This window comes from Dromaius novaehollandiae, chromosome 5 (genome assembly GCF_036370855.1).
Source record: "Dromaius novaehollandiae isolate bDroNov1 chromosome 5, bDroNov1.hap1, whole genome shotgun sequence".
Taxonomy (NCBI): Eukaryota; Metazoa; Chordata; class Aves; order Casuariiformes; family Dromaiidae; genus Dromaius; species Dromaius novaehollandiae.
Genome location: NC_088102.1, coordinates 36462064 through 36486653, shown reverse-complemented (window position 1 = coordinate 36486653; position 24590 = coordinate 36462064). Strand labels below are relative to the sequence as shown.

General features: G+C 35.4%; 1 protein-coding gene across 1 annotated transcript in view; it reads right to left on the bottom strand.

The window, feature by feature from the left end:
- The window catches only part of RYR3 (ryanodine receptor 3), a 272262-nt gene that overhangs the window by 85277 nt on the left and 162395 nt on the right, over positions 1-24590 (bottom strand). Inside the window, exons 40-52 of the mRNA XM_064512440.1 lie at positions 24093-24207; positions 21748-21880; positions 20558-20661; positions 15315-15450; positions 11751-11931; positions 11185-11290; positions 9861-9981; positions 6419-6588; positions 5521-5741; positions 3881-3971; positions 2238-2378; positions 1208-1389; positions 154-232 (exon numbers count right to left, since the gene is read on the bottom strand). Of these exons, the coding sequence (XP_064368510.1) occupies positions 154-232; positions 1208-1389; positions 2238-2378; positions 3881-3971; positions 5521-5741; positions 6419-6588; positions 9861-9981; positions 11185-11290; positions 11751-11931; positions 15315-15450; positions 20558-20661; positions 21748-21880; positions 24093-24207 (1780 nt within the window). The remainder of the gene's footprint in view (positions 1-153; positions 233-1207; positions 1390-2237; positions 2379-3880; positions 3972-5520; positions 5742-6418; positions 6589-9860; positions 9982-11184; positions 11291-11750; positions 11932-15314; positions 15451-20557; positions 20662-21747; positions 21881-24092; positions 24208-24590) is intronic.

Here is a 24590-nt window from a genome sequence, read left to right as displayed (position 1 = left end):
TCCTCCCACATATCCCTGAAGAAATATCCAGACATTAATGGACACACTGAACATGTGTCTATTGATAAACTGGACAGCTTTTTTCAGTATTTAACTTCAGGTACTATTTAGTTGCCCTTTGCTAACAATTGTCCTTCTTAAAATAATTCTTACCTTATCAAAGGCCCATTTATCATGGGAATGTTCGGCATACTTGCTTACAATATACTCCAACTTTTCAGGAAGTACAAGGCTGTAAACAAACGAGAAAATAGCGTTTCAATCACAATTTACTGTAGTCTGATCTATGAACAAAGTGGCAGGAGAATACAGCATTAATCAAAATGCTTCTTCTCCAGATGAAAGCGAGACATTTTGCCTCTGTAATTACATTTACATTTAGAAAAATTAACACAAAACAAAGCAGAGCTCTAACAACATTTACTGAGAACCTTCGAATATGTAATAGGGGTGCTTTTAACAACTGAAATCACAGGAAATAAAGCTGCTTCACCATGACGCACAGGTATTTATCTTGGTAGTTCTCAGTGAGCGATAATACTAGCATAGATGCTTCATGTTGCATAATTGAGAGAAGCAGAGAGGCGAGAGTTTAATATCAATAATCAACCAATGATCCTCAGTTTCTGAATATAAAACTATTCTATTTTTTACATGAATTGCAAAAGTACTAGTAGGAAGGCTATGTCTCTATTAAAGTCATCTCACATGATCTGCTTATTTTGCCATATCGGGTTGCTAACGACCAATTCTAAAAACTAAGTGAAGATTTTGTCAAAACCTGGCAATAGGCTAGCTGAATCACTTACCAGATTTTAATGATCTTGAATCATTTATCATCCCTGTATCACCCTCTAAATAATGACAAAGTAACAAATATGTATTACCAATGTATATATCCAAAATATTTGAACTCACCCATTAGGCAATACCATACATACTAAATACATAATTTACTACTCTGCAGGTATAATGTGGGAATACTTAACATTGATATAGGACTTAGAACACTAAGTTTTTTATCTGGTAAACAGGCTATGCTGCGGTGCACTATCTGGCAGGAGGTAGCAAGACACTACTTGTCAAAGGTACTAATATCTTTAAGAAGTCAGTCACCAACCAACTGTCCCTACAAAGTAGGAAAAAATATTAATAAGGAATAATATTAAAAATACTTAAAGAAATCACTATGATAGATATGACTTACTTTGCTGTGCTGACAGGTTTGGGATCAAAATTTCCTTCTGGATCCACTGAAGTCTGCTTTTCCAAAGTTGATCTAATTCGTGTATCTAAATAATCTGGAGGCAAGGCACCAGCTATAGCACTTAGACAAGGCAAGGCCATTCGAAAGAGCTCTGGATCGTACTTCTGCAGGAGAGATAGGAACTGGTTGGAAAGTCCAATAGAAAAACATGCAAGATGTTAGTGAAAACAAAGCAGCAATATGCAGAAATATTAGAAGACGCAAATGAACAACAAAGCACATGTAAAAATTAAGCATATAGCAAAATTATTTTTGTATGGTATTTACTTTTCTTGATATTAACTTGATATGGTTTGTAAGACTACTCAGATTAGCTAAGAGTAGGCTAACACTCGTATAAGTATATACACAACATGTATAAGCCTGATTTTTGAGTCTAATCCAGTCCAAAAAGTATTTACTCAGTAAGGTATTCCTCATATCAGAAAGGTAACTCGTCCTTAATCAAGAGAAAAAGTGCACTCTGGAACAGTAATACAGGAATATGTTTTTTTAAAAGAAGGTTGCATCACAATTCCTGAGCTAGGCAATAACCAGCAAACTAACAAAATGCAAGTTCTCTTTGAAAACAGACAACATGAATTTACTGTGCTTACAATGGTAATTTGATAAGTATTATGTGTCTCTTAAAATTAATGCTATTTTATGTCAGTAAGTATAGTAGAGCAGAGGTAGAAGAGAGAACGTTAACTTTCGTTAGTGCATCAAGCAATCTGCCTCATTACCAGAGGAAGGTACAAGGTTATACCAAGACAAAAATTTCACATTTCATTAGTTTGGAGAGAATCCTTCAAGATTCACCATTCAATCTTTCATTAGAATGTTACTGCACTGGAAGTAATTGCTATCATACCTCCCATATTATGGGAAAGAATTGCTGAAATAGATACTTTCTGCACTTGGCACCACAAATTATCACAGTAATGCTTTTATAGTCACCTCACATTGTAATGTAAATTACAGTCATTACCTTATGAGACAAGGAATCAAATATTCCCCAGAAAAGTTTTTCAGTTAAATGTAATTCTTCTTCTGCTGCAATTCCATAACTTCCCATTCCTGAAGGCAGGCAATAATATTTCCAGCACTGCTCATAGTGATTTGTCAGAAGCTAGATTTTCCAGAAAATAAAAGTTTGTGTAAAACACTGGTACTTAACAACATAACATACTGGTTAGTGAAACTCTAAATGGCTAGCCTTTATTTAAACATTTATATGAGTATTATTATTTACTTCCATTTCTTTATCGCTAAGGGCCAATAAACTTGGTCTTCTTTCTCTCCACTTTTATTTTTGAGGTAATGCCCGAGCTTTGAAAGTGTAAAGCCTGTGCTATAAGCCATGGCTGCTACTGTGAGATTCTCAATGATCACAATGAATAGGAAAATTATAAAACTTCAGGTTTGTCACCATTTGAGTACAGATTAGCCCAAAGCATAAAAATATAGACAATGAAATAAAGCATGTAAGTATGAAAATGAACATGATAAATTCTGGTAAGAAGTTTTACAAATTCAAAATTATTTTACTTCTGTCAGTTGTATCTTATGGCCTCAATATAATTCAAAACATTGCAAAACACAGCTGCAGTACACCCTTTTCAAATTAGCAATGTCTGGTCGTCTGTGGAAAAAGCTATGGAAAGCAGTATTATACAGACAATCTTTAACATACCAGTTAAATGGCTAGTATATACAATTATTGGTGCACTTTCAGCACCAGTTCAAATTTTTACCACTTTCTTCTTTGGAACTCAAAATTCCTGTCCCAAGGAAAATTCAGAAATTTCACTCAGCATCAGACAAAATCCTTACATTTCAAATTTTCCTGCAATTTTGCTGAGGAATAAAAAAAGAAAATCAAAAAACTCCCTCCACCCCAAAGGCACCCAACAACAACAACTGTGCTATAAAATTGATCCTGCCCCAGAAGATGTCTGTGGATTTGGCAGCTGGTCTTTAGAGGATTACAGTATTTCCACTCTGCCATAAAATGGCTAGCCTGCTGACCTAAGACCTGGCCTGTTTATCCCAACAAGAACATTGCTCAGGGGGCAAACTTGACAGGTAAATTCTAAATAACTGTATTTATTTTCTCACAACTATCATTCTCTATTTGCAGAACAGAAAGATAGATAAGACTTCAATTCAAGATCGCTCAACAATTTCCCCTTAAATACATTTTCCTCCCGGATAACAGACAGTGAGTTCTGTTCCCTGGATCACTTCTTTTAAAAGTTATTGCTGGACTATGCATCCTACCAAGAGTTATTATAAAACATAGAGCAGAGGAAGAAAGATCAAGATAATGCTAACATTTAATCTGCTTCTTTCAATACTACTTCTGCTGAAGCAGTGAAAAAGTTAACAGTTCACTGAACACAATCACACAATGAACTTAAAATATACTGCTATCATAAGGTAACATCTCACAATGACTTTAATCATTATATTCAAGTCTAAAACCCTATAAACCCATAAAATTAGTTTAAATTTAGAAGTCATTTCACATTGCCTTACCCTGCCCCATTTCATTTTCAAAAACATGACAATGACAGATTAATGCGGACTAAGTTTTATTCTGAATATGTATATATAAAGTACAGCAGTTACCTTGAGAGGCATTTTACAGTATTCATTGAGCAGGGGTACATCAAAAACTAGCCTTCTCAGCAGTTGTTGTAGCATAGAGGGGCGTAAGTGGCTGGGTAAAAAAAAAAGGTGTTCTTGTTAGTAACATTCATACATTTCAGTGAAATTGTAATATAAATTGAAATCAATTTGCCTACTGGAATTCAAATCACTCGTTAAAAGTATTGGAAAAACACTGTTATGTGCAAAGAAAAAAGAAGCTGTAGACTAAATATCCTCAGGTACAAAAAAACAACAGAAAAGAAACTCTAGACGTTGACTAAATTTGAGCTTAAGGAATCTTACTATGCCTCACCTATATATAGGAGGATACAACATGCGAGGATAGCGAACATTTGGGCTCTTTTACATGATCATACAGCATATATGATTGTGCCATATAATGACATCAGGAAGGGTGCTGAATTTTTTTTAGAATTCTTCCAGGTGGTTCACGTATGTTGCAGGGGCAATCTAAGCTAAACAAACAGAATATTGTCCTAAAAGAATGGTATCCGATATGAAACTAAAAAGCAGCAAAATACTTCTGATTGACACTGATCTAGGGAATACGTTATGATTATTATTGTAAGAAATAAATCTCCAATGGGAGACTGAATAAATTGCCTAACATTTCTTTTCTAGCTATTTAGTTTCAACGATCTAGATCCTCCAAATCAATGTAAAAAACCTCTTTCATGTCTCCCTCTCAGTCATCTCTTTTTCAGGCCAAAGATTCCTGCTCTCCTAAAGCTGTTCCAAGATAGGGAAACCATTCCTTATGTTGATCATTCTTGTTGTCCTTGTGTTAATCTTTTCCAGTTCTACTATATTCTCTTCTTGGTAGGGGGCAAGAGCTATGAACAAACTGAAAATATACACTGCATTCCTTTTTTACAGTCTACTTGCACAGACAAGTAGTATGAGACATGGCCTCAGCTTTATGCTTCCTGGCTTCATATACTGCATGCATTCAATGCAGTATATTCAAAGCTTTTGAAGCCCCTACCCCAAATGCCTTACTGACCGTTAACAGAAATGCACAGCTCCTTTCCATGGGTTGCTAGCCTTATCACTTAGAGATGACAAAGACCAAGAATTACAACTCTGTTGGCAAATCTACATTTCAATTCCTGATATGATTTCAACACTCACATTCCCCTTTTAGGATTTTTGGAGGGGTGGTTTAGGTTTTGTTTGGCCCTTTTTTTCTTTTTTTTTTTCTTTCTTTTAAAACGAAGGCCAGAGTTCTTCAAACTGCAGTCAAAAATACAGATGAATCTATCCTTTAAATCCACAACACACACTCACAGTCAGAATTAACAAAACATTTTCAGTAGTTAATGATGTTTTGTTATTAAAATAATCAGATTGTATGTTGTATCATCAAAAGGATCTTATCTATACAACAGCTTGCATAATGTAGCATATGTAATGAAAAAAGAAAACTATTTTCTCTTAGGGGGAAAAAAATACCTGTCATACACTCTGGTTACTTATTGCATATAACAATAAAATACTCCTATTCCACATGATACACAAAAAAAAAATATTAAAATATGTATGCTTATTTCCATTTACTGGACAAAAGAAATGAAGTTGCACAGAGGTATGATACTTACTGGCAAATAGCAAGCAGGCATTCTTCAATAGTGTCTCTTTGTGCTTTTGTAAGGGACCGTCCCTTGGATAACCTATATATTGTGTGAAGCATGGAGTCAACCAGAGAGGCGTGATGCTCCGTTCCAGAAAAGAGGGGAGCACATCTTTTGAGTAATGGAAACACAGCTGAGCAAATGTATCTATTTAGTGCAAGGGCTGCCTCTGTAGTACTTAGAGAAACCTGTATGAAGTAGTACATAATTGTTAGTATCACATGGAATAAAGGTTACTAAGAACGAAATCTGTAAAATATAATAATGACACATTCCTGACGTCTCTTTGGTGGTTTGGTACTAACATAGTATCTCCAGCACCTGCACAAGGATAACAACTAATTTTTTAGAACATAAGAAAAATCCACATCATCCCATTATCTCACCAACAGATTTCTTGCACCACTGCATTCTGAAGCGATAGAAGCAATAAAGAGAAGAGGCAGCTTGTTCTTTAAACACATTAGCAAAATCACAAAGCATTAGTCAGCACTTTTCATCTAATTTCTTCATACCTACATGTTATGTGAATTTTTACTGTAATTCTTGGAAGCACACATGAAATAAAAGTAACCATTAAATCTATTACATGTATCTACTACAGTAAACATATTTATTGTATAATAAAAGTATGCCTGTATTAAAGGTCTTAAAATTACATTACACTGCTGCTTCATAAAGTGGTACTGAATATGATCAAACTTCAGCACTATAAACTAATAAAAGTGTAATTTCACTATTATTGTTTGTGTACACAGTGAGGACTTTTTCTTTTAATGCTGTTTTGACTTGAAGTTCTAGTTTTTACTCCTATAGAGCCACTGTATCCAACCACTGCGCCTAATCTCCATAGCAAAATACTTACTGTATCCAGAGAAGCAGAGGCTCTTAAATCCGGTAAAAATCCAACTTCCAGTAAGTGAAGGAGAAAGCTTTGGTCCTTAATACCATAGACACGATCCAAGAAGAGCACCATAGGTGCTTTATGATCAGGACAGAAGTTTGCAGACATGTCTGGCTCATTCACTGTGCCATCTACACAAATATATACAGCAATTTTTAATAGCAGATAACTGACATAATGAGAAACATGAAGACAATGAAAGACACTATAATTAGATTTCATGTGTAAAATCACACGTTCAGTGAAAGAGATATGCTTGTTCAGTTTTTTTGTTTGCTGAAAAAGAATGTGCAGTATTTATTATTTCAAAAACTTTATTACTTGCAATTTATTTAATAGAATTTAAATCTTTCACTCTTAAATGAAAACTTAAGAATGATTAGTTAAAGTATTCTACTTGTTTCATTACCATTACAGAGAATGTTTACATGGTAGAATTTAATTAAGGGAAAAATCTTACTGCAAATGTTAAGATATAGCATAACTGTGAAGTCTCTGAAGGTTAAGAATTCTAACGTTTGTCTCATGTTAAGTACACTAGGAAGAACATGCAATCTAAGAGGAACACGTCTTTTTTGATTTAGAGATGTTAAAGAATAATAGCACTATACAGAAGGTCAATTCTAAATTTCTAACATATATCAGTTCTCATTTAAAATAAATGAAGATATTACTTTGGCAAGAGAAGCACACTTCTAAGGAAACCAGAATTACTAGTATTTTACGCTTTAGAAAAACAATTTTTTTTCCAAAGCAAGATATACTATTCAAAAAGAAAGGAAGTAGGCAGCTCACTCAAGTCATAATAAAGACAAAATCCACTAGAGTCAAGAAGCTCATTGCTTCAGAATATAGAAGATACTAAGCTCTATATTATTGCTCTATATAGAGATCATGAATAATTACTGAGAAGTTTTACTCTTGGTTCATTTTTTGTAACTAAACAAGTGTCTTTCTAGTTTTAATCCAGTTCCAGCAGTACCAGACTTCAAATCCCCCCCCCCCCCCCCCCGCCACAATCACATGCAGCAATTTGCATAACTGCAGATCTACCCAGCAGAGAGGGGAGGGATTCTGGCCAAACATAACACAGGTACACGCGACAGAACAATGCCTCACCTTACAGTAGGTCACCTTGACAACTCTGAATGCTAAGGCATAACAACAGCAAAACTGTACTCCCACCATTAAGCATTCTTATGCTTAATGAAACCACCTTAGCTTTGACATATTCCTTTAAATATAAGCGTAAGTAAGAATGTATTTTTAATTAAAAGTACTTACTCTAAATCATGGCAAACATACAGAGCACAGAGTCCTGCACTTATTTCAAATTCTACAGATACTTTACATATACACACAAATAAAACTCCTATTTGCACAAAACAAGATTTTTAGCTAGAAGAGACATCATTTTTAAGCCAAGTTTTAAAGCGTACAAGTCCGTGAAGTAGCAGATTTCAAAGTTATATTTACATTTAACAGAACAATAACACAGAATAACACATCTCTAACTGTAAAGGTGGAACAGGCAATTCTTGTGGAACAGCAAGGGCAACAGAAGGAGAGGAAAGCGATAAAGTTATTTTGCCCTAGAAGAAAATGACACATTGGTCGTTTATAGCCTCTGGAACATGGAGGAGTTAGTAGGAAAGATGGAGGTCACGTGCTTTAAAACTCCACCCTCTGTTGAGTTTATGCATTACAGAAAATTCTAGTTTGAAGTGCCACCCTGGAAATTATTTTGTGGAAATAAGCCCACCTTGGATAACCACATTGACTGCTTCTAGGAAAGAACTGACGATCAACTACCAAGCAAAAACACTATCATCAATACCCCCTTTTGATTGTAAAATGGGGAATCTTTTCAGAGAAGACAAACATGTATCGAAATAGGCTGCACCCTAAACAAAAAAGAAGCCAGGCTTCTTGTATTGAACATTAGAGGTCAGAGTGGAATATTTTTCCTAGAAACTGGAGAAAAGACAACAGGTGTAGAAGAGTGCCTGCTTCAGATCAGTCCCAAAGGGGATGTGGCTAGCTTTCAGTTCCTCTGAAAAGGTCAGGAAGGAAATAAACAGGACAGTTACAAGAAACAGGAAAGGCAAATAAGACCAATTAAAATACCATGGGCATTTGCCATCAAGCAAGGACATACAGGAATCTACACTGGGTCATCAGTGACCTAAAGGAGGAAGTGAACAACAAAGCCTCAAAGTCTGCATATAGTACTAAGCTCTTCTGTATGGTTAGTTAACAAAACTGAGTGAGTGGGCAAAGTAGTGACAGCTGAGCTTCACGGCAGACAAATCTAAGATAATGCATCCACAGAAAAATAAGCCATGCCTACATGCTTATGCTGAGCTTGGTACTGACGTAACAACTCAGGAAAGAGATTCTAAAGTAATCACTGAAATTCTGTGAAACAGAAGCTCAGTGTGTAGCAGCAACCAAATAAGCCAACAAGATACTGGGCATCATCAGGAAGGGTATTCAGAACAAGACAGAGGACACTGTTTTGCTGCTATATAAAATATAAAGTTCACACATAAGACAAACTATTGCGTGCCTGCATCTTGAGCACAATCTGCTCACATCTTGCGTATCTGGCATAGCTCTGTGTTCCACATCTCAGGATGACAGAATAGACTTAGAAAAGCTACACAGACAGGCAACTAAAATGATTAAGGCAATGGAGCAGTAACCTTACTAAAGAGACAAAAAAGCTGAAAGTATTTAATACGGCAAAATGAGAGCTGAGGAAGAATTTAATTGAGATTTAGAAAATCATTAAGGTAGCTGATAAGGTGAACAAAGAACTGCTATTCACCAAATCCCATAACGTTACAATTCAAGGGTGCTCATTAAAACTAGTAGCAGTTTTAAAAAATATATTACTTTTTTATATAGCAAACAGTGAAGTTCTGGAATCTACTGCCACAGAAGTGGCTACAGACAGTATCACAAAGGGATTAGATAAATTCTTGGACAACAGGTCCAGAAACATATACTAATAGGCAAGAAGGTACCTCTAACATTTCTAAACAAATGACTGTGGATGTTGTGAAAGTGCAAAGGGATAGACGCCAGGCTTACGTGTTCTACCTATATGGATAGCATTTCCTATAGCCACTCTGGTAGTCAGAGTACTGGGACAGATAGGCCTTTAGTCTGATGCAGTAAGGTCTTTCTCATGTTCTTAGATTCTCCGCTCCACAGGAGTGAGTATGTTTTCTACTAGAGCAGGTCTAATTGATGCATATCTAATTAAAATCTGAAGAATGGTTTTCTACTCATACCCAGTTCTGATAAAACTGCTGTTTCTATTTCAAACCTGAAAGCTTGTGTTCCAAAAGCTTTTTAATAAAAAGACCAATTAGTCTATAAAAAATATTAAGGTTACCTTTGTTGACTGTTGACAGCTTTAGTGGTATACTTATAATCCCAACCAAGTCTTCAGTTGGCACTAGAGATCGAAGGATTGACCTGATTCGAATAGCTTCACCTTTTCCACTTTGAATAAGCTGTTAGAAAAAGTTTATCAGTTAAGAAATTTAGTACTGAGTGACATCAGAAAAATTTCCTCGAAATACTGATATTAATATATTTTTTGTGTGGTTGAAACACTGTACTGCTTGGAAAAAAAAATACACAAATTCAATTTATCACAGCACTCTAATGGAGTAGCTGATTTTCACCTGATCCTTCTTTTTCATCCATGCTAATTTTGATATCATATCAGTACTTTCAGGTTATTATAAATTCTCAATAAAAACAAACAAACAAAAAAAACACATGGACAAGATTCCTAAGCACCAACAAGATAGTGATGAAACTGAAAATTTCCCGAAGATTCATGTTACTTTTAGAATCTACAGTGCAAGGTTTTGAGCTTGCCTCTCTATACTATAAATAGATGCAAACTTGTCTGCGCTATCTACACATTTTTCTATTACATTTATGCACTGAAGATTTCAAAATGCATAAACTATAATTAGGTGACCAACTCTTTTTAACCTTTAGCAGAAATTAGGTATCCATTTTGTGCGTCTTGGAAATCTCTTCCAGTAATTTTCTTAACTTGAAGCTACTATCACTGGCTATATAAAGCTAAGTACAACTTTACAGATAGTAATGTTAATAGCTTTGGTAGTAACATGTATGGGAAGCTATAAGATACATAAATACTGCATTTTTCAGCTGGACAGACACTACTAAAGAATTTTAAATATAGACAAGCAAAAGTCACTCTAAGTAAAAGCAAGTCTTCCATGTGACTATTATAGATACTACAGTCAAAATAACTATTTTATATCCTTTTCCACGTGTTCATGTGGTGTTAATACCACACCAACAGATGCACAAGATAGATAAGCTCTGCATCACATTCTTACGAAGAAGATTTTTACGGCTTTCTACAAAACAGTAAAGGAACAACTTCAGAAAATTCAGAAAAAACACTAGTAGTTCATTTTTATTTTGATCCCGTGGTCATACAAAAATTTCCCAATATTTAACATAAATTACAAAGTATACAAGAAAGTAAAAATCAGCTGATATAAACAGCTTGCAGGGAATACGTTTATCTAGATACAGTGAGAAAGGCAACACAGCCTACCTTCAGAAGGGAAGAAGCCCTTGAACAGAGAACAGTTTAGACAGACATGTACAGTTCTCTTTAGAAATCATCTCCCACCTTTTCTGAGAAAGTTACAGAATGAACTTACATGCATTTCTGGTGCACAGCGTCCAAGTAAATCTATGAGAGCCGAATAAAATGACATGATCGCATTGCCCATGTGCACAATTTCCTCCTCCTCCTCTTCATCATCACTAAAAAGTAACCAAAACCAGTGAGTATTTTTGCTGATATGAATCTATAGCTCCTCTCTGGAGCCAGATTCATGTTCCAGAGACTATAAATCACATATATTAATTTCCCCTGGATACAGATTACAGGTTTTCTATACTTACAGTAAGTGCAAAATTAAACAGTAGTAACTGGCTGTTCATGCCAACCTTTTACCTTCTTTCCACCTCTCATTCCACAACTGTTGTTGTCTTTGCTTTATCCTTCAGGCTTCTTCTCATCTGTAACTCTTCTTCTACTTCCAGTATCTAGCTCATGCTATATGAATTCCATACAACAACTGTTCATGGGCATGATTCTCTAATACTCTATGTTTGTACAGAGCCTTGCACAACAGGGCCTATTATGCACATACTTCAGGCATGATTAGACATGCCAACTATTAAAACATTATTTGCCACACAAGCATTCACATTTTCTTACCCTTCTCTTTTATAACCCTGAGAGGGAAGGTCACGAGTTGGATTCTCTGAAATCCTGATAGCTTCTTGCATAGCTGCCAGCAAACCATTTCCACCTTCACCCCTAAGGTCTGGTCCAAAGCATTCCGGGCGTCGAATAAGGAGCTTGACAACAACACTTGCATTTTCCTCAACACTTTCACCTGAAGACCAGAAGAAATCTTAGCATTACACATAAAAACTTCATGCTTTCTGATGAAAAGTATCCTCAGCTTGGGAGAAGACTGCATTTTCCCACAAATTTTGCAAAATACAAAATAGATCCTCATTCTTACTTCCAAATTAAAAATATATCTTATTGGCAGCATTGGATGTGCTTTACCAAAAATACACCTAAGTTTAAAAATTGACAGTGTAGACTTGTCTTGCCAAAGTTTTATTAAACTCAGCCTAAAAAAATTCACTTTAGAAGGTTAATTTGCCTTTTATGGCAAAGGCTACTCTCTATTAGACTTACTGTGGTAGTAGCTTCTGAAGTGGCTCCTGCGTAAAAGCGACTAGAAAACCAAAACAGTATCATATTGACAAGTGAGACCAGCACCAGAAGAAATCAATTTTCCATTCTTGGACAATCTGTGTTAATGACGAGCCATATTTTTGGCGGGTTGCTGTGAGAGACTGGCAGATTTCAAATGTATTCATTCCTGGCTATAGAAAATACATTGCAAGTACCAATCCCAGCACAAAGATAGAGACTATCTTACCAAATTACATGATACCATCCGCACATTGTATATAGTTTACTTCAGCTTCTGCTGTAAAGGCTAATAATTCTAAGAACCAAGAAGTCTGCAATTTCAGAGAAGTGAGAATCTTTTGATTTTTAATGGACTAGCCAACACAAAGAACATTGTTTGACATTGTGTCCTTCGTGCTTCATCACTGGAAAACTGATCTCCAAGTTTAACTCTCTTGATATAATTAAAGAATAGCGACTCCTATTTCAGATTAAATATACTGGAGTAAAATCTCCTGATTCTTTCTACTGCATGTTTAAATATAGATAAAATTTTCTGCTTGCTATTTAAAGCCTGAAATAGAATACTTCATCTTTTTATATATAAAAATCATATTACAATCAGCTTTATAGGCCATGGTTTGCCTGAAACATCCTCATTAATAATAGCTTTGTATGGAAAAATGCATGTCTATCTGAAAGGTGAAAAGAGTGGCTGCAACTATTGTACAAATTCAGTAAGGGCAAGCAGGCTGTCATCTGGCTGCTTCTAACTAAAAGCAATTAGGACTCTTCATATAAATGATCTCCTTGTATATAACTAATTGCTTAGTGGACTGCAGTCAGTGGCACCTGGAAGTACTTCGGGTACAATAATTGGGTCAAAAAAGTAAGATGAGCCAGCAGTTAAGTGCAACCATTTAGAAAATTCACAGTGGATACTTTGTAAGAAGACTGAAAATCTGTAGTATGATAAGAGATTGATAGAGCATTTTGGAAAAAAACAATATATAGGAAAAGAAACAGATCTCAGTCACTGAGTATGAGATGTCAGTGCCTTTGTCCTATTGATCATCAGTACCAGTACTTTATTTGTGATCTGCAATACTTAACTGATAAAGAAACCAAAGTAGCCAGTTTAATTTGAACTGAATTTTGCAGCTTTATTGGCCACTGAAAGAAGTGGGATTAGAAACTGTGGTTTATGTGAGAGCAGCCACATCCTTTAGTGCCAGAAGGAAGTCAGAATCGAGGGAAAGTTATGGTACCTCACCAGATAACAGTCAGTGGGATTGACTGGCTCTGGAAAGAGCAGCTAAGAACTGTAAACATTTCCATCTTGTATTTTTCCACTTCAAAAACAGGCATGATCCTGATATGGAATAGACAGTACTCCTGACTTTGCACAGATTCTGTCTTTTTTCATTTCATTCATCTATTTTCACACTGCAGGGAAAAAGCAGGATTTTAAATCTTAAGTCAACAATTCTAGCTTGATTTGTTTAAAAGCTTCCAAGTGAAGACTTTTAAAATAATGAATTAAATAAAATAATCCAGTCTCAAGAACTTCACTAAATACCTCCCTGTAGGTATCCTCGCAGTCATCAAAATGTGTACAAACATTCAGCTACAGATACTTCACTTTCTTGAATCCTCTCATGCTTTGCATCCCTTTTGGGAGGCAAACAACAAGCCCTCTCAAAAACTAGTCAGGGGCTGAGTGCATACACAGTGCAGTATCAAATATCAATTACAAATGAAATTATAAAATCTGATTATTTTTATATTAATAAAACCTCTGCTAATATTGAGTAGCTTATTTCCAGTACTCTTTACACCTAAATGTTAAACAGATATCTTAATTCAGGCACACTGACACATCAATGATAGCTATATGTGAGGAGTGCAATTTATGCGCTTTAGAATAAAAGGAAGCACGTACCAGAAAAAAACCATTTGAAGATAGTTTTAATTTAGAATGTGTAGGAAAGGAAATCTTATTTTAAGCAGAGATGTCAAATTAATCTTGAGTGTTGCTCTACTTAAGTCAACATACGCGTACCAAGAATTAGTCGACATTTATTTCACAATTTCTTGTTACACTGAATCTTATTCTGACCTTCTCAGTATATATATATCTGACTTCTCTATATGATGAACACCAAACTGATGAAAACAGCCTTAACCTAGTATCTTGCAGCCTTCTCCAATTTAACTCATAGGCCAAGCTGATGAAGAATCTTGCTTGAGGAAAGAAGTTGCATTTGCTTATTTCAGGGATTAATTGGCCAGTAGCAAAATTCATGTGTTTACAAGTGTTTATATGTTGCTTCTATCTCAATAAATTTAAATATTTCATAAATTTGTATTTGTAATTGTCCTCTCAAGCAGGAAAGCAAAACAGAGAAATTAGTAATCTGATATTCAAAAGTACTGACTCCAAAACTGCCATAATCAGAAGGTTCAAAACCCCAATCATCATTGTTTATCCAGAAAAAAAAAAAAGTTGAAACACCTGAAACTAACTTCACTCTACTGACTAGCAGTCCATCCAGTGCAGTATAATCTTCATCCTAATTACACTTTTGCAAGTAAGATCCAAATTAGGAACAGTGTTCTCATCTGATTATACAGAATACTGTAACATTTATTTATAAAATCAACAATGAAACCACACACCTTGTTAACACAATGAACTAGCTGTTCAACATGCAGGGGGGTTTTCTGTGTGTTTTTTTTTTTTCTTAGACATATCATGGTTTGACCTAAAATAGTGTAAGTCACTATATTCTATACTACAGTTTATTTACAGGTAGAATTCCTGACTTCATTTGCTGCCTTAACAAGCTACTCTATTAAATAATAAAAGTTGTAAAAAATAACAAAAAAGTAACACTAATAATCCATATTCAGAAAATTACATTAAGCAAAACATACTAATAATCCTGTGCTTGTAATGAGAATAGTATGTATTAAACTCTCTTCACCCACTACCATATTGTTACGGATAAAAAAATCATTTTAAGGGAACTTTTTGACAGAATCTGGATGACAAGAAATGAAACTTACTGTTAACAAAAACTGCAAATCTTAAGAATGACAGGTAACGTTCACCCTCTATAGGGTTCCATCCAATGTCTGGATATCCTTTAGCTAGCAATACTGGACAACTCTGCAGGCCGCAACCCGCCAGGTAGGTAACAACCTACAATATATAAGCAATCATGGTATTAAACGTTTGTTTTGTGCATTAGGATGTGAATTACATTTGTAAAAACACTACCAACGTATGAAACAAAATTAATATCAAGAATTTTTTTTAATAACAAGGTTTTTATGTAGCAGATGTTTCATCTGAGAAACTAGCAATACAGCTCAACATTGTATCTTATTGTCTACTTCTTGCTTTGGATGATAATGAAAAAAGCTAAGCACTTTTTATTTCTACAGTTACCTAACTATATGATGACACAACAACACAGCAAAATAAAAAATTTTAATTTGGAATGTGAAAAGCAGAAGAATAAAAACTATGAATTCAGATCTTTTTTACACTACATAAACAGCATTTAAAAATACAAGACTTCAAAATCACATTAACTGGCACAAATACCTTAACTTGCTACAAGAGCAAAGTATAGGTTGTGGCAGAACTCTAGCTACAGCAGGCAGAACTCTAGCTACCGCAATGCCAATTAAACTTGCAAGATTAATTATGGCAACCGCAAGTATGAATTATGGAAACATTATAAATTACATTAACAGTTTTAATAACTACACAAATTATTAAAATTCTTGAAAAAATCTAACATGAAACTTAACAGGTGTACAAATAATTAAATCATTTAGACAATTAAGCAATATCAGTTAATGGTTTAAAAAGTCTTGAGAACCAGAAATATTACAATTTCGGGTGATATGTATATGCTAACACACCATTTCTTATCAGGAAGAGTATGTATAAACAAGACAAATCTTTGAGAAAAGATGACGAATTTCATTAATTATAGTAAACTGAGAATTTCTGAAACATGAACAGAATGATTTCTCGATCTTTTAAGAGGAAACATGCACCTAACTGCATAAACATATGCAATTTCTGTTTTTATTTAAAATACAACCCTGACAACATATGAACAACATGATTTCAGTCCTTAAATATATTATGAAATAAGTAATGAACATCACAAACCATTCATGAACCTGTAAAGACGTGTATTATCACTTCTTGTAATGGAAAGCAGCCAAAAATGGGTAGAAAAAGGGAGATATCTTATTCTGTTTAAGCACAATATAGAAATTTCTCCACCTATGGGATAGTATTTAGTCATTATCTAATGCCCACAAAGAGAAACTAGTTATGAATCCAGGAATAAGACTTATAGTGATGACAGAGTGCATAAGTTACCTTCAAAAGGCTGCAAAAGAGGAAATATAGGCTGATGCTGAGTGAATGTATTATTAAATTTTAAATCTCCTCTAGCGATGATTGACAAAATTAGCTAACGCACAACAAAGCATTCCCTTGCATTAACGATCTTCGATTCACTCAATTAGTACACTGGTTGTTCGAGAGTATCTGAAGCAGAAATCTCTCAGATATGTGGAAAGATTGCAGGGAACATGCTTGAGCTTAAAAAGTCTATGAGGGCTTGTGATAAACATTTATGTAAATCTCTGTTTTGTATAGAGACAAATTATACATATCATGGTTTTCCACTTTAATAACTGATTAATCTTTGATTCTTCATTCTGGTGCCCAAGACAGTATTCAGAATAATTAGCTCTCAACTAACTGCAAAAAATACATTGATTACCGATATTTTGGAGGTGTGCAGAATCAAGTAACAAAAAATCACAACTCTTCATCTATTCTTGTGGAGAATAATTCAGTTCTTAAGCATAGATCGGATAATTCTGAGCATCTATTTCAACCTTCAAAATGCAGCCCACATAACCTATCCATCAAGATTGCTGATTACTTTCATCTTCATTAAGATGATATACTCAAGAAAACGATGTTTTCTTACACTCTTTTCCAAGCATTCATTAGTGAACACTACCAGAGACAAGATAGTGGATTATGATTTGACACAATATAGCAGTTAGGTTCTAATATGTACTAAAATAAAGACTGAGAATGTAAGAAAATAGAAAGAGCAAAATCTCCTTTCCATCTCTTTTCAGATTTTACAATGCTACCACCAAAACCAGAATTTTAATCTATTTACTTTACTACAGTATGTCATCAGGCCATGGGAATAATACCTTTCTACTGTAATCCTCTATTTCTCACACACACACTTAAAGAAATCAAATTCACAACAGCAAAGACTCAGAAGTTAGACTGTCTATATGTCCTTAATTTACTTGAACACAGGTATTATTGTACAGACTTTAATCACACAGAAATCCTGCATCATTCTGTGAGTAGGATATGGATATGTTACACTCAGTGAATGAATACCTATATAGTATTTCTTTTTTCTTTTGATTCGGTATATAGATTTAGTTACTGAATAACATGCACATGCAGCACTGGATAAAATTATTAACTTACCAAAGTTAATACATTACATTATTATAGCCAAAATGACTGATGAATTTGTAAAGCCCAATTTGAGACACATACAGCCTCATTTTTCAGCATAAAATATTGTATATATTCCAACTGATATCTGTTACTCTTTAGACATTCAGCACTTCTTCAGGTATGGTGCCAAGTACTCAAAGGTCGACAACCAATAAACAAGGAACACACAGTTAATGGTTAGCAGTGAAATTCAGTTCAAGTGAGTTGCCCAACACTACTTGAAAACTCTGTGGCAGAGGCTGGGATAGAATCCATTCTTCACAGCAGAATTTTCCAAGAATACACAAGACAGTCGCTGATGGTGTTCCAGTCACTCGTGGTGTATCCCAGGGCTTTATACTGGGGCCAATACTGTTTTAATGATGGGACAGAGTGCATCCTCAGCAAGTGTGCAGATGATACAAAATTGGGAATTGTTCTCAATGCTGCTTTTACCTAAACTTGTATATTCCTGTGCTCTCACACCCCTCCAGTTCATACTCCTGTCTTTGTCTTCTCCTAGCTATCTCCATCATATGCTCATTTGTTTCCATTTCCCAACATCTGCCTCTCCCATAGCATTGTTATGCTACATCCCCTCCCAGATTCTACTCCCAATACAGAGTTCCCCCTTACTTCCAGGGGCGTTTCCTGTGCTAAACTGTCATTTGGGTGCTCAACTGTTCTCCTGTATTCTTATCAAACCCTGCCTTCTGGTTTCTGTTCCCCACTGCTGTGCTAACACATTCCTTCCCTTCCCTGCTTTCCTCCTCTGACTTTGCACCCATTCTCCATCCCTTACTCTGCTTCCCCTCCTGGGAAAGAAAACTTTGATGCCATTTTATGTATTCACTTACCCACTGCTTCTACTTCCTCCCACCCCTACTCCTACCTTCACATTTCCCTTAACTTCTAACCATCGCCATGGATCCTAGATTCAGTTTCCTACTATAACTACCTTTAAGCTCCTGTTCCCGTTTCCCTTCCCCAAATACCAGACATTCCACTCTCTTAGATCTTGCCTCCATCCCCATCAATCTCTATGATTTAGTTAGGCCACAAGACCTGCTTCCTTTCTTCACCTTAACTTGCTCCTCCCCAAACAATGTTTCTTGACAAGCCTTCCTCCTGTTTTATGCCTTTTTCTTGTCTTCCTTTCTACTTGGTATCAATAGTGAAAACTGTGATTCCCAGTAAGTAAAAAGCAGCAGCATGAAAAATACTCCTTAATCAATCTGAACCTGAGACAGCACATACTTAGAGCAACTATTTCTGAAGACATCATATTTGAGAACCCCAAGATAGGGAAACTTTCCTTAAATAAAAACACATGCTTTGGTCTACCTTTTATGTTCTCTTTTTCTTCCCTGCCAAAGTGCTGTTCTGATTCTATTCCATTTTACTTTTTTTCTTTTTTCCTATACTCTTAGTCCATATTAACGTCCTAAAATAGACCTGTAAAATGGACACACAGCTAAGAAACAGAGCACAGATCCCTACCAAAGAAGTCCAAAGTCGATAAGAAGCAGGGTATTAAAGCTTGGAGTGCATCCCCCTTCCATGATTTTAGTTAGTTAAGTTAAAGAGTTTAACTGGCTGGGTCCAAGGTAAGCTTCTTCACTGATAAGAGCTGTTGTGAAGAAAGCTAGAAGCAAGGGCCTGACCCTCCCTTGCCCTTGGGAAAAGCTGATGCTTTACTCCTGGCTGCTGCCTGTGCTACACTGCAGCTGTGCAGTAGCTGGGTCTGCACCATCTGGGACCTCTGCAATTCTGACCCTGCCTGCTTCCTTGACCCTCGGATTCCCAGCTGGACCTCCAACCTGCCTTATCACTACGGACTTGTGGGGTGATCACTGGACTCTGTCTGACCTTGACTTGCCTCTCTACATCCTGGCTCCTTGTTGGTGAGGTTCTCTTGCCAAGCAGCTGGCCCTCACTGCTCCCTGACACGGGGGAAAGAAAAAAGTTGATGTTTCTCCCAGAACCACTACAGGTAGTTCTAAGACCAGAGTCTTGAACAAAATGTGTTAATTACCCCGTTTTAGAAAAATGCAATAGGGATACCACCACACAACACAGACTGTGCATCACCTCTAGTACTACTATGAGATCACAATGATACATCACAGAGTTCAAGGTGTTCTCAACAAAAATCTGAAACTAAAAAAAAAAACACATGATTTTTTTCTATAACAAAAACATGAACTACTGTGACAGAGCATCCTAAATTCTACAAGGCTCTCTTTCACAGTAAAAGAGAACCTACACACAGAAAATAAATATATTCTTTCTTATTTACTTTCTCTGTATTCTCTGTTCTCAGATTCTCTTTTTCTAGCAGGCTCTAAGTAGAAATAAATTTAATGATTTTAAAATTCCAATATTTAAATGGACTCTAAATGGGGTAAAATTAGTGCAGTTATTTAATGCCTAGCTAATTATTTCTTACTTTTCAATTGGTAACATTACTAATGGATTAAAAAAACATGGAACTGAAATAGTCAATTGTCATCAATAGATGGCTTCACCTTAACATCTATAACTGAGGCACCTCAGCAAGATAATCCACCTACTCTCTGCTAGTGAAAGATAAGTGAGGATTTGTTGCACCACAGTCGGAAAGTATTTTTAAAAGTTTTAATTGCTCACACAAATCCCCTAATTATTATGACCAAATTTGCCCTTTTCCCTTCTAGTACAAGTACAGCTTTTAAAAAAATATGTCAGAGCGATCACTTACCTTCTCAAGGTCTGGCTCCTCCAATGCTAGTGCAAGCTCATTGTTGTCCATTACAGAGGCTGCTGCAACATCTAGTGGTGTTGAACCTCTCATTGAAGGAAATGCTGCAGAAGAATGTTAAAATACAGTAATTTGATTTAGCTTGCAGTAATCAAGATCATGCAGCAGAGGGCAGCAGTCACACTGGAATCTAGATCATAGTCATATATTAATAGTAAGTTTTATGCATGTTTTTAAATGAAGAACATGCTTAATTGTTTTGAAGAGTGATGAAATTAATAGGCAGATTAATTTTTGGCTTGCTACCATATCTATAAACAAATACAGTGTTTTTAAATGCAGATAAAGAAATCAATACTAACACAGCGAATTAGAAAATATTGTATGACTGTCTTCAGCAGAGCAACATTTTAATTATGTGATTCTAAGAAGCCATATAACCCTCCCAAAACATCAATTCCAGATTTTAACATATGCCTATATGCAGCAAAAAGAGTCTGTTTCAAGCCTCAGTGTTACCTGTTTTCTTTCACTCTTACCCCATTTTCCATGTTTGATATAGGCATATGTGGGTATGAGAACAGTTACCATGAACAGCTAAAGCATTATGAAATCACATGCTAACTTGCCTTGCTATATGTTATTGATATAGCCATCTCCCTATCCAAGATGATTTTTCTTGAGCTACACAATTCAAGGCACACACATTAAAAAAATCAAAGATCTGAGGTTCTGAAGGAAGGGTATGAAATCACATCAGTGGGCTTAACTTTGGGGAAAAAAAAACCCAAAAAAGCCCCCAAACATGGAAAGCATATTCTTACGTATATGTGTCTCTCTCAGACAAAACTGGCCATCACCACAGAGGGTTAATTTAATCTTAGATTTCCAAACACAATTATATTCAATGGAAAAAAATGTCAAACAGCCTGGATTTGATCCTAAATCTTTCAATGTGTTTAAACACACAGATTTAGACTACCCTGTGTCTATTACAATTCACAGAAATACAACAATGGAAGGAAAAGGGAAAAATTGTGAGTGAAAGGTGAATCTGCAAAGCAGTTTAAGCTTCAGAAAGGTCTTCCCAAATGACATGCTTCAACTTGCTATACAAATTAGACAACAGAACTGTAGATATTACAGTTCTTCCTGGACTTGGTTTTAGCTACTACAAGTACATAACATACCCAGCCCAACGCTGCTATTTTCCAGTAAGTAGCTAAGATGCTCAAACATGGCTTTTTGGTTTTGACGACTAATTCGACAGAAGTAACACAGGAATCGACAACAGCTTGCCACCATCTTAGGAAAAGCAATCTGCTGGAGAAGAAAGTTGACAAAGCAGTGAAATATGTTAATTACCAATCTGTTCAGATTCTTCTTCCTGCATGCCTAACAGGGAAAGTACAACAGTTACCAAGGCAATAAGCAGCTGACATAGTCACTTTGCCCTTACTTTAAGAAAGGGCTTACATTTCCTTTCATCTTTTTTTCCTCTTAAGATCATAGGCCATTACGTTTAAAATGTTGAAAAATCATTTTGGAGCACGCTATAAGGAACCCACATAAAAGAAAAATCTCTACATTGAGAAGTAACTCTCAATCAAAGTGATTTGCAGACTACTTATACAAAAACACTGTATTAACATGTTGGTAAACCATTAACATTATGGTAACAAGCTCAACCACTGAAATACTACGTCATAGCAAGGATATCCAAGAACCTTAGTTGATCCTGCCATATATGTTACAATAACAATATATGGCCTTCATATAAAAGGTTTTTACAGCACTTCTACATCATTCAATGCAAAGGTCTGGTAATACAAGTTAATATTTTGTTTAATCTTAACTGTCCAAAGCTTTTTTTTTTAACCTTACTTGCTGCACATTATGCGCAAACAATTTCTTCTCCGAAAACAAAATAGTTTCATCTGTAGCAGTGCTGAAAGAATGTTTCACAAGCTGCACATATTCATAGCATCTTCAGAGATGAGAAACTTACGCTGTTCTCACATTTCACTGAAAGAAGCTTGTGAGACCGAGACCAAAATCATAGGACAGATTTTTGATGTTTCTTTTAAGGTTTCACCAATCTGATTTGTTAAATTTACCTTTCTATAGCACTTTATACATTCAAGTACCCAGTTCAGTTGCAGATCTGCATCTTAAGGATACTCACAAAATTAAGGAGAAAATTAATGACCAAGGAAAATTCTTGAAATGAGCTGACGAAGACCCTTTAGGCATAAGCAGGAATAAATTCTAAATATCCACAGTGTTATCTGAGTGTTTTAACCATAAGATCAGGTTTTATTTTCTTTTTTTTCCTATGACATCCTGCCTCCTTCACACTACACCTTTTAATTTGCCTAATAAACGTTGCCTTCTTTACACCACAAGTCTAACTCATTCTGAGAGGAAGTGCAGTCTTTTCACTTCATGAGAAAATAGTCTTGTGGAAAAAAAAATAGGTGATTACATACTTAAAATCTATACAATATGCAATATCTATTAAAGATTTCAGGTGCATTTCCTAATTTCTGAGGACTTGAATTGTTTAACTCTAGTTTTCCTTCGGTGCAGTTTTTCTGTGTAACATATATGGCTTGTTTACCTCTTTCAGTCATCAACAAGCTATTACGCATGAGCAGCATACTATGATCTAATATTCTATTAAGCGTACTATGATAGTGTATACAGCAGTATACAAACATTTTGTAACATTCCAGATACAACGTGTATTTTACCGAACTACATGAGCAGTGTGACCAAAGACGCAAGGAGGGGTTGGGGGGAGTGTGGGGGTATGGGAGGTGTTCAAGTAACAAAAAGTTGCCAGAGAGGACAAGATAAGCACAAGTGCAAATAGGAGGAACATCCTCCCAAATACACAAGAAGAATGACTTGCAAGACCAAAGAAAACAAGATAAGCAGTATCAGGAGCAGAGGAAACCCCTCTGCTGGCTCAAATATTTACACTGCTCTACCTTTAAACTAACACCTAGACATTCAAACAAAATGTTAAGGAAATGGAATACAATAGTGCAAGAAAATTATAGATCAATTTAAATATTTGAATTTGAGCATTCAAACTTTAGTACTAGTTAACTAATTTTACAGTCATTTGTTAATAATACTGCATCTAAGGTTAACAGATTTTCTGAACAGAGCTCGTATGAAGGCAGCCTAACCTATATGTTTAGTTTAAATTAAGAACAAAACCTTTTAAAGTACTATTAAAAGACAAATACAATACCTATAACCCCTAATCCTCCCTCTTCTTTTTCAAATCATGTCTGACTTTGACCACACATCCTATAATGCTGGTCATCTCCTACTACTGCCAATAATAATAATAAAGTTCAATTTTTAATATTAATTCCTACCTCACAGATCCCATTTGGACAAGCAATAGCTCTCTTATAAAAAGGGGGTCTATTTTTCTCTGAATGCTTGCTCTTGAACTTCCTAGTGTCCTTTAGCAAATGTTAAAGATGCAAAACTAAAAATAAAATTATGGTGAAATTACCTGAGATTTATCTCCTCCAAGAACATTTACCATCACATCCATAACTGTCTCATGCATGCCCAAGACTCTCATTAAATTAGGATGCTGATAAAACACCTTGTTGTTCATTATATCCCTAAATGGAAGAACAGGCAACAATGCGTTTTTAAGAAAGACCATTTTCATTTAAATCAATGATACATTATCAGACATTTCAGAAATATGCATGCATTGTAGAGGCAACATTTTAAATTCTGAGATTTCACAAGCATGCACCAAAATACAGCTGCTTTAACAAAGGTAATTTCATAGCAGAAACAGAGAAAAAAAAAGTTCTTACACCAGCAGAGATTACATAAGGGCAATTTCTTAAAATCCTAATGCTATAAAGGACATAATCAGCAGTATTCTGTGTTCAAATACTTAAGCTATCACTGATATGACATACTAAGTATGGTCTAATTTGAAATATTTCAAATCACATTACAACTTCAGTGGTTCTACCCAACTCCTTGTACA